At 40.0% G+C, this 10,354-nt stretch overlaps 1 protein-coding gene across 2 annotated transcripts in view; it reads left to right on the top strand.

Moving 5' to 3' along the window:
• The first annotated feature begins 16 nt into the window (after window positions 1-16).
• SCAF11 (SR-related CTD associated factor 11) overlaps window positions 17-10,354 on the top strand; it is a 49,650-nt gene continuing 39,312 nt past the window's right edge. The window contains exon 1 of one of the 2 annotated variants that reach the window (XM_057366164.1): window positions 17-119. Coding sequence is in view for 1 of the 2 variants with exons in the window: in XM_057366163.1 (XP_057222146.1) it covers window positions 936-938 (3 nt within the window). In the remaining variant the exon portion in view is untranslated. Of the gene's footprint in view, window positions 120-382; window positions 939-10,354 lie in introns of those variants that run through there. The other variant, XM_057366163.1, reaches the window with a different exon arrangement.

Below are 10,354 nucleotides of genomic sequence, written 5' to 3'. Positions count from 1 at the left end.
CGCGCGGGGCCCCGCGAGCCCCGGCAGCCCCGAGGCGGCGGAGGGGGCGCGGGCACCCGGACCCGGACCCGGCGCTCCCTGCGGGGCACGGACCGCGCCAGAGGACGCCGCGGCGCCAGGTGAGCACCGCCGGTTGGCGCCGGCCGCCTCCCTCGGGAATTTCCGCGCGGCGAGGAGAAGTGCTTGGGGCCAAGGGCCGGGGCCGGGCGCTGGCCGGCCGAGAGGGGAGGGCATGCGGGCAGTGTTGCAGTCCCGCTCCGGCCGGGGCCTTCGCCCCCGCGCGGGGCTCGCTGGGCTGGGGCGCTCCCGCCGCTCCGCCGGGCTGGGGCGGAGTTTGCTGCCGGCTCCGGCCGCGTTTTCCCCCCTTCCCTCCCCGCCTCTCCTTGCCGCCCGCGTCGTGGCGCCGACCGGGAGCTCGGCCCGGCTCGGTGCTGGCGCTAGGTCGCCTCCACGAGAGGCGGGTCCCATGCCCTCTGGCCCCGCTGGGGCGAGAGGGGAAACAAAGTGGGGCGGCCGGGGCGATCCGCCGGTCCCTCCGCGCCCAAAGCTTTTGTGAAGCCGCACCGCGAGGAGCAGCAGCCCTGCCCGGTGACTCGTGAGCGGGGCTGAACAAAGATACGGCCTGCGGAGCACCGCCGTCCGCTCCCGGCGGGGTAGGCGCAACACCGACCGACTGAAGCTGTAAACACTGGCGGCTTTTGCTGGGGGAGCGGCTTCTGGAGTGACTGAGGACCTCAGAGTTGTGGAGGAAGTTGCACAGAGAGGCTCAGTTCAAAGCCCAGCTCTGTTTTTGTGCGGCTGTGGGATCGCGGCTGACTTGGACATCCGCAAAGTTGAGCAGGGTAACGCTGGAGCCTGGAAGCAATTTAATCGAGATAATCTCCAGTTCTTGTGTTTTATAGTACATGGTGTCCTAGTTTCTTTTTTTTTTCCCTATGGTGAGTATTCAAGAATATTAATAGCCTGAACCCCAAATGTAATTCATCTTTGACAATCCATCTCCACTTTTATAACTTCAAAACAAAGCAGTATTGTTGGGGCTAAAATTGGTCCCTTCCCTCTCACGATGTTTTCCTCTTAGGCTACTAATTAATTTAAAATTCTTAGGAAGAAAGAGATAACAGAGAGACAGGCTAGGTAGTTACTGTGTGTTTAGTATCAGTAACTGGGTGCTGTTGGTAGAGTTATTTATTTAAAATGTCAAGAGACAGTTAAGGCTGTGACCATCTAAGTAATAATTATATAATGGATTGAAATATCTCTGATTATTGAACAGCTATTTTAAGTTTGTAATGTTAAAGCTTCAGTACCCCTAAAGGGAGTATCTGGTGTTAAGTTTGTAGATCACTAAGGTGATGGGGGCATTTGATTTTCTTTTCAGTGGATCACAGTTTTAAGTGAAGTGTAATCTAACTTAAGTTTTACCATATATTTAGACTCTTACACATGGAAGAATCATTTTGTCATGATTTCATGTGATCTTAGCAGAAATAAATGGTAGGCTTCTTATGTGAAATGACAGACTTACAAAAATTTGCTATTATTTGGTTGGTTATATGTGATAATTCATGTATCGTCTTTTTTAACTGAAAAAGCTGTATTTAGAAATTCACAGTATTAAAAGAAAATGGATAGCATACTCTTCAGTGGCATGGAAAATACTTGGAAATGATCGCAAGTACTTTTTCAAATGTTTCCTTTACCATTTCTAGGAATACAGTGTTTGTTTTTGTGATTTCCTTAGATAAGATTAGGCATATTGGAAGTGAGGAGGGCTGTTTAGACTTTTAGTCAGAATATTAAGTCTTTTGAATACTTCCTTTCAGCAGTTTACATGTGCTGGTGTGTCAACTTCCAGAGTGACAAATTACACAAATAAGAAGTATATCCATTCTCTTTCATGTTTCACTGACCTTAAAGTCTGCTTTGGAATGAGCAGAACAGTCAACAGCTTTGCGGCCTGAGGATGCATCACTGTGAGGAAATCTCTTCCTAATGGTCATGGAAGAGAATTATTTTTCTGGCCTTCTTGAGCAGCAGTAAGCCTAGGTTCATTAGTGTACCTCATATTCAGATTACCTTTGGAAAAACATTTCCACGTATATGATGAGTGTTTTGGCCATGATTTTATGGTTTTCCATCACAGTATGTGAAGCTGTTGAGTTTGACCCAGTGGGCAGATGTAAATTTACCTTATTCTCTGGTTAATTAGCTGTTGAAGCATCCAGATGATGAAGAGTTTCTCTGTGCTCTCAACTGGCTGTAGTTTGATGCAGTTGTTGCATTGCTTCTAGCCCCTGGTTTTATAAAACTTGTAAATGGTTCTGCTTATCTTGCATGATGGCTCTTCTCAGGTTGCAAATATCCATTGGTTTTTGGTTTTATCCTGTTATAGGGATTCTTTACAGTATTGTCTCAGTCTTCCACTGTCCTGAGTACTAAAAAATCTGTGCAAAAACTTTAAATTACTGGAGTTTGCTTTATATAGTAATCAAAGGGTAATTTGTCTTTCAAATAATGTTGTATTTAAACATATTTTATATTAATAGGGTTGAAAAAAGTACTGGTACAAGTTTGATGGGCTGATTTCCCATACCTACATTAAAATTCTTGAAGTCTGGCTTTCTGTGAGTCCACTGTTCTGTGTTCAGATTTTCTTCGCTAACAGTCTAAGGTGAGGGAGAAAAACTGCCCTTCCAGTTTACACTTAGAAAAACATGCAGAGTAATTCCTCATAATGGCTAAACTGACTATTCAGTGCTGTCAACATCGTTATCAGTTTTTCTGAATGAATTCTGAAATGGTTGATCTGCTAAACCCTTTAAGACTGAAGTAGATTCTACAAATCTTGACAATGCCCAGTCTTTCTGTCTGTCTTTGGTTTTTTGTTTTTTTTTTTTTTACTAGCTGAAGATGCCGTGTTAAGCATCTTCTATAGTCATCAGTTCCAGAGATCACTAATTGCATGCGCTTTAAGAGCACTTCCAAACAAGSTCTGGTTCATGGCTTTTCAGCAGCGTAGACTCATTTTGTTTCATCTGTATGTGCTAGTTCACCTAGCACACTGCCTCACTGAAAGGCAGTGAGCTTGATTGGGGAGGAGCTGTGTGCAGTGATATTGTATCTTCCCTACACATTTAATCTCTTTCACCCTGCAGTTCAGGATAGTGACACAATTTGCAAGAAAGTTGCTTATTTTGATACCCTGAACTAGTGGAGTAGGATGATTCTCTTGTGTGGGAAAGTAGCTGCATTCATGAAATAGCAGACGGAGGGGTGAAGCTCCTGGAAGATGGAAGGTGAATGTGCATCTGYCTTTCTGTCCTCTAAAGCTGCAGCTCTGCTGTCTCGAATGGCTGTCACCTCTGCATCTGGCTCTGGTGGAGCACTAAAAGTGTGATGAAGGTGATGCCTTGGCAGGGCTCTCCAAGGTTGAATGTGCATAATCTGTACTTAAGTGCCCCACACCAGATTCAACAAGTAGTTTTTCTCTGTTGGGAGCTTTAAAAAATAATCAAAGGGGAAGCTGCCTCTTCTTGAAGGATTTAACTTTGCTATGTCTTTTTTTTTTGCAGTGCGTCAACTTTCCTAAAGACTTCTAGTTGGAGAAACAAATTCAGTATAAAATATAGAAGTTGTCACTTCTAAACTAGGGAAATTGTTTAGAGTTAACTGACTAGACAAAGGATGATCAAAATACTGCATTTAATTTATTCAGGAAACAAATACATACACACATATCCCTGTAGATATTGTACATCTATGTCTTACATTTGTGTATGTTGTGTTAAGGTGAGTTTTTTCACCTAATTATTTTTCATTAGCAAGTTGTGCTGTCTCACGAATTTATTTCAGTGAAACAGTGGTATTGCTCTTTATTTTTTTCCATGAGAACACAGAAATGGAATTTTAACTCAAAAATAGTCTGTCATAGCCAAAATGAAAAAGTCACATTTTAATTTTATACTTCTGTGTTTAATTTTATACTTCTGATGATATTTCTCCTTAACTTTCTGAGATTTTCAGATTTTGTGTGTGTATAAACATATATATATCTATATATATATATATAGATACAAGAATTTATAGAGAGAATTGGGAAGTAGAAATAAGTCTTCCAGTAGGTGTTTTCTAACACCTAATAATGTGGTGAATTGCAGTATCTGATCACTTTTTCTATTACACACTAATAAAGTCTGTCTTAGTGTACTATTTTATTTAAGTGAGCTCCTGTTAAAATGCAGTTKTTAGGGGTGGAAGTACTGCTTAACTGTGATCTGCATTCACAGCTACTATCTGTGAGTAAACCTGAGTGATGCATTTAGTGACTTTTGAAACTCTTCCAAGTTAGTATGAAACTGCTTGGAAATGTCAATTGAATTAACCCTTGTTGTCTCTCAACTTAMTACGTGGCTTTTGTTAGACTGCCAGCAGTAATAAAGAATGTGAAATTCCATGGGATCAATGTCTGATAGAAGTCTTCATCTATATCTGTTTCTTTAGATAGAAACACAGGACAAAACTGGAGCAATGAAAATTTCTGCTTTTCTTAGTGTGCCACAGGACAGAGGGAGACACACGAAACTGAGTTGTACTAGTACTAAAAACTGGGATTTTAAGGTAGAATCTGAAGGTAGACGTGCAGTCTTAATTGTTCTGCTTGCTATTCAGAGTGAATAGTTTCAGCAGTTCTGGGCATAAGAGGGGCAATGAAATTCTCCTCTGCTCTCTGTGTACAGCTGCTGAATGAGCAATTTTTATATGCAGTTTTGCTTTTTGTTAGACTTTCTTAGTTTAGCAAGTGTTAGGTAAGAGATAGTGACCACTGTGGATAGATGGGTGTAACAAAAAGTAATTGGAAGTYCTGTGAAACAGTTGGAGAAAATCATTCTGTTAGGGCTACCTTGAGCTCATTGGAATTTTGGTTTAGAGATGTTATCAAACAAAGGTACCTATAACAGCAAAAAGAAAGTATATTCTTCTCTTTAAGCCTATGCAATTGTGAGTTTTAAGATGCGGTTTCATCAGCCCAAGAAAGAAAGGTACCTTATGCAAGTCTTGGATAAGTTAGTGGGTYCCAGTGGTTATTTTGTGGTTTGTAGTCTGTCAAGAAACTTTGAATGACAATGGAGTTCATCATTATAGGGAACTTATAGCATTGTTGAAATGGGAAGCTTAAATTCTTTTTGAAGGTTTGCAATGGCATAAAATAACCGATTGTTACAAAGCCTGTATTACTTAAGAACTCATTGTAAGGTTCTGTTGTGTTGTAGATAATTTCTCAGTGCCATATGTATGGTGAAGCCAGAAAGGTGATTAGCATGATTTTCTATTAGACTTACTATACAAAAGGAAAGGAAGAAAAAATGATGGAATTCAGGTTGTATTTTCAAGCTCAGATTTGACTTCGCCATCTATCATTACTAGTTTGTGTTACCTTTCTTTGCATTGCTTCTTGCATTAAGTCTTGTTAACAGCCTTCTCTTACATGCCTGTCTTTTTTCATGGCCATGGTTTTCTAACTTTATTTTAGCTATCTTGAAAGTTATTGCTAAGTAAGGGCTGTAAAARCACGATCAACAGTAATGGAAACTGCTTACTCCCCATCTATCTGYTACTTCTGAAATGATGTCTAATGCATTGTTATTCTACAGGTATTGTAGGAGATTTTGTACAAAATACAATTGCGTTTAAAATTATTGTAGTAGTCATAAATCCTTTGCAAACTCTCTTTTTCCACAACTATAGCATTTCTTTTTGTTCAGGTATTGTAAGAGGTTAGTGTAGGTCTTATACTTGAGCTTATGAAATACTGTTATTCAAAGTCAGAAGGAGCTTGAGGACTGTATTTTTGACACCATAGCTTTCATCTAGTGTGGTTTTTTTTTTAAGTGTAAGCCTCAGAGAGGCAAAATGTACTTTTAAATGGGTATGTTATTTTCTTTCTTTTTTCAGAAATATAGTTTTTGKTTTTTTTTTTTAAATGATGAACATGTCATATCACTAAACCCTTGATCTGATGCTTAAAATGAAAGAAGAGCCTGCTTTTAATAGAGTACTCAAGTTCAGGGTATTTTTATCAGGCCTGTGTGGATGGTTCTATGCAATCTTCCGTGGTCCATTTTTTTCTTTGTAAATCAAACCATAAAGTTATAGGGGAGCCTATGCATTACATAAATTTTGTTAGAGGAATATCCTGCATTTTGCAGGGGTTCAATATTCAGAAGCCAAAAGATATGACTACTGTGGTATAGGTGAAAGAAAAAACAGTGCTAGTTTGTAGTTAGACAATTGCATGCTGTTTCTGCCTTTGCTGCATTCGTCCTTTTTGTCTACAGCTCAAGACACCTTTCTAATCACCTACCAYTGTCATTCTGTTGCCCCATTACTTTTTGCATCTTAAATGTGCTTCTTGTTGCTGCCCCTGAGCTCTTTATTTGAACTCAGTCTTACTCCATCAGTGTTGCCTGTTATTCCTCCTTCCACTTTTAAAAAGTCTTAGACTCCTCTGCTTCTGTCTTTTCAAGACCTTTTGGTTCAGCTCCTGCATCCCTGATGTTTAAGTCTGGCTATTTGGGTATGATTAGGATGGTATTAAAGATGGTCTTTCTAGTTTCTTAAGCATCAGAAAGATGACTGTAACAAGTCCTGCTGTGTTGCCATAGCACTGGCTGAAGCATGCTCATTCATTTTGTGGGAATGTTGCATGTGCTGTGTAGCAGTGGGGTAGGAACTTAAAATTGTTTGTGTATGCTAAGCACAGATTGAATTTATGGGAGGAAAAATTAAATGCAATGACTAGCGAAGATTTATTGACTAAATGCAAGATTTCCCCCTCCCCCCAGATCTGTGACATGGCTGTATTTGGAAGGGTCACTTGTGTGGAAAGCATGTTCTTACTCTGTGTGACGCACTGCCAAATATCTTTGGTGGAAAGCATGAAAATATTAATATTTCCAAGTGGCTAGAAAAAAGTACTTTTTTWAAAAAAACCCAACCCTGTTCTTGGAAATGGCTGAGCCAATTTTGCTGACTTTGGTATGTAATGCTATCCCTTCCAACTGCAAAAGTATGCATGTGACTAAGGAGCCTGAACAGCAGAAGGCAAGGTCCTGATTTTTTGCTGATTTCATTTAGTTGCTTGAACCATGTGCACRTGACAATTGTATCTAATCGCTAATGAGTTCCTGTTATTTGTAAATCTCAATTTCATCCAGTTTAGTCATAGATTACTTAGAAAGAACACYAAAGTGCTGAATTGTATGTTTTGTAAGAGAMTGTTGTGTACACTCTTTTCTTTCATATTTCTTTGTGCTGTGGTAATTACTACAGTATTTCAGTGTTTTATTATCAGTTTATGAAATGATGTGACTTAGCCAGCAGCAAACACATGTGCTTCCTACAGGAGCAGTTGTGTAGTGCTTCTTCTGTTGGGAGTCTTATCATACACATGCAYGCACAGGAGGARCATTAGCATAGTATGCATTGCCTTCCATTGAAAATACTGATTTGGAAAGAAAATTAAGGTGGGCTCTTAATTCYGGTGAATACACATTTTATCACCTTGTATCAGTCTTCAAAAGGTTTTATTCATCCCATCTTCTGTATAAATGAAGCTGGTTTTTTTCCCAAGGGAATTAACTATGGCTCCAATGAATGTTTCCTTCTTATGGCTGTTGTGAACCTAGCCGTGCACTTCTGTAAAGATAAGACCTGGGATTATTTTATATAATTCAGAACATCTTTGGAAAGCGGTGTTTATCAGTGCAGACCTACTGAGAAGCTACCCTGCAAAATYACCTTAGCTCAGCATGTAGGGAAGCTACATGGCTTTGCCCTTGCTGCTTTTGCATTGTCAAGAGCTGACAGGACTTGYGTTACATAGCTTGTATTCTCAGAGTAGAAAGGGGTTTTCTCACAGACTTGAGAAGTGTCACTAAAGAGCCAGCTGGAACACAAGCATAACTTTAAATTACAGGTTAGATAGATCAGCTTGGAATATATATTTTGAATCAAATGAAATGGCACTGTGACAACTAACTCCCTTCAGTGCCTTTTTTTTTTTTTTTTTTTTTTTTTTTTTTCTTTCTCTTCCTTCCTGACTAGCAAGTTTAGTTTTTGGTCTGCTAATTGAACTTGCCCAAGCACAGGGCCATCTTGGTTGTCAGTGGTCACCCTGAAACATATTAGCAGTGTAGAGGTGCCAGCTGACTATACTTTGGCATGTAAAATCACATGGTCTGATAAGTTAACCTCACAGCTGCTGCCAGATAGTGAAAATCCTGTGGGATATTGATTTACATTGACTTGGGGAGAAATTTGCTGAAGTACAATTTATCATCACCCTTAAAATAAGTTCAGGAGAGATCCTAAACGGCTATCTGTCCTAGTGGAACAAAGTGTTTTGTAGTAGATGTGCAGAAAGATGAGAAATGAAATTTGCCTCCTGTAGCTAATTACCTATCAGTACCAGGAAAGTAATTAGTTCAGTACTATACTCAGATGTCCTATCTAAAACTGGTAACTGCTGTGCAAGCTTGTAATCAGTTTTTGTTCACCTCTTCATGAGCTTCCTTAGAAAATGGGGCTCCATCTTGTGCGATAGCATGGTGAGAACTGATGAATACAGGGAAAACTTCTTCCATGTGTTTTTGACTAAGAGAATTAATATTTGGTGCTTTAGCGGTTTTGGTCAAACATCATACCTTTTGTGGCTTGCTGGAAGCTTTGGTTTTTATATGGATTGCCCCAGAAGTAAYGTGGATGCTCCTGAGTCTGGGCAAATGAGCCCTCCCATGTGTGTCATCTTTGTGGGGAAGGGGGGGTGATACAACGTTATATCACAAACTTTGGTGCCTGGTGTTATTTTAAGTTAATTGCTGCTTAGGGATGATTTAATGGCTCACTCTTTTGGATGGTTTCTTCTGATGGAATGGATGGAATTTGGAATTTTGCTGAAGACTGATTGCTTTTTTACTAGTTACCTTTTAGTACACAATTTTTGACTGTCATGTTGTTACTACTTGTTTTGCAGGCTAATAGTTCTTCTGTAACATACATCCTTATTTTTTCTTTACTGCTAGCTAAAAACTAATGAGAACTGGTTACTTGGAGAAGGAAAGGAGCATGAAGGTTGGTAGATTGTGAGGCTATCTGCATGACTGGGATTCTGAGGTTGAAGGGATGCTTCTCCCATGCTTGAGTTTCCCAGTACAAAGAGACAGGAAGTTCCTTCATAGGTTCCTATTGGTGAGAGTAATTTTTTTTTATATCTGTTGGGTAGTAAATCTGTTGTGGTTTAGGTTTCTTACAGCTTCAGTAAGATTGTACTAAAGAGGCTCCATGCTGTTGCTAGAGATATTAACATTAAAATGCAAGTTTTGGAATGTAAGTATGTTGCTCTTTCTTCAAGTTGGTAATCTGTCTAGTTCTGTGTTGTAGTGCAGCTTTTTGGATAGTGGCTTTTTTAAGTGGAAGCAGAACATGGTTATTGACCCTTAAACATCTGAATAACTACGGTGAGTATTCTTCAGTTARTAATCATAGAATGTTAAGAAACTTGGGCATCAGCATAAGTCGTCAAGGCACAGATACATGAAGTGGTACTGTTGACATTGCTGGGCTACTTTTTTCACTGTCCAGAAAGCAGAAGTGTTCTGCATGCTAAACTCTAGAGTTCAATCTGATTTGTAGTGGCACTTTTACACCCAACATTCTGTAAAAGACATAGTGTACCCCACAGTTTATAGAATATTCTCAAATATGTGAGGTCTTATTAAATGTCATTTTCTTACTAATCTGTTCTTTTGCCTAAGTCTGGCAGGTGCTCTTTTGTTAAACTTCAATGAGGAACACTGCCTATTCCATTGTTTTAACAAGAAAAGATCTGTAYTGCAGATTCTGAGACAGTTTATAAGCATCATACTGGAAGGAAATTACCATGTGTGTGTGTCCACTCTAAGGTTCTAAGTCTTCCTTAAAACTCTTGACTTTCTGGATGGTCATACAGTTTACTAGATGATAATCACTGCATCTGAGTCACTGCAGCSGTTCTCAAGCACAATTTGATGGAGTTGTGGCTGCCTTCCCTCCKTAGGAGGCGGTTATGGTGTTGTCCTGTCCAGTGCTGACTGGACATGAGTGTCGAGTGTTTGCAGCTGCTATTCACTTTGTTATTGTTGAGTGGGCTACAAAAATGAAAGCATTGATTCTAGCAGGGACATAGCCACAGCATCCGCAATTGAAGTGTACATGTCAATGTCTTGCTGCTAGATTGTGGAAAAAGAAATCCTGAGGATGATATCCACTGTGTTACTTTGGGTGAGGTTTTTTTGGTGGGGTTTTTTTTTTTTTT

Source organism: Malurus melanocephalus, unplaced genomic scaffold (assembly GCF_030028575.1).
Source record: "Malurus melanocephalus ecotype Western Australia unplaced genomic scaffold, MMel_1.1 scaffold_60, whole genome shotgun sequence".
Classification (NCBI taxonomy): Eukaryota; Metazoa; Chordata; class Aves; order Passeriformes; family Maluridae; genus Malurus; species Malurus melanocephalus.
Note: the sequence above shows the minus strand (reverse complement) of the source record. Positions and strands in the feature narration are given on the sequence as shown.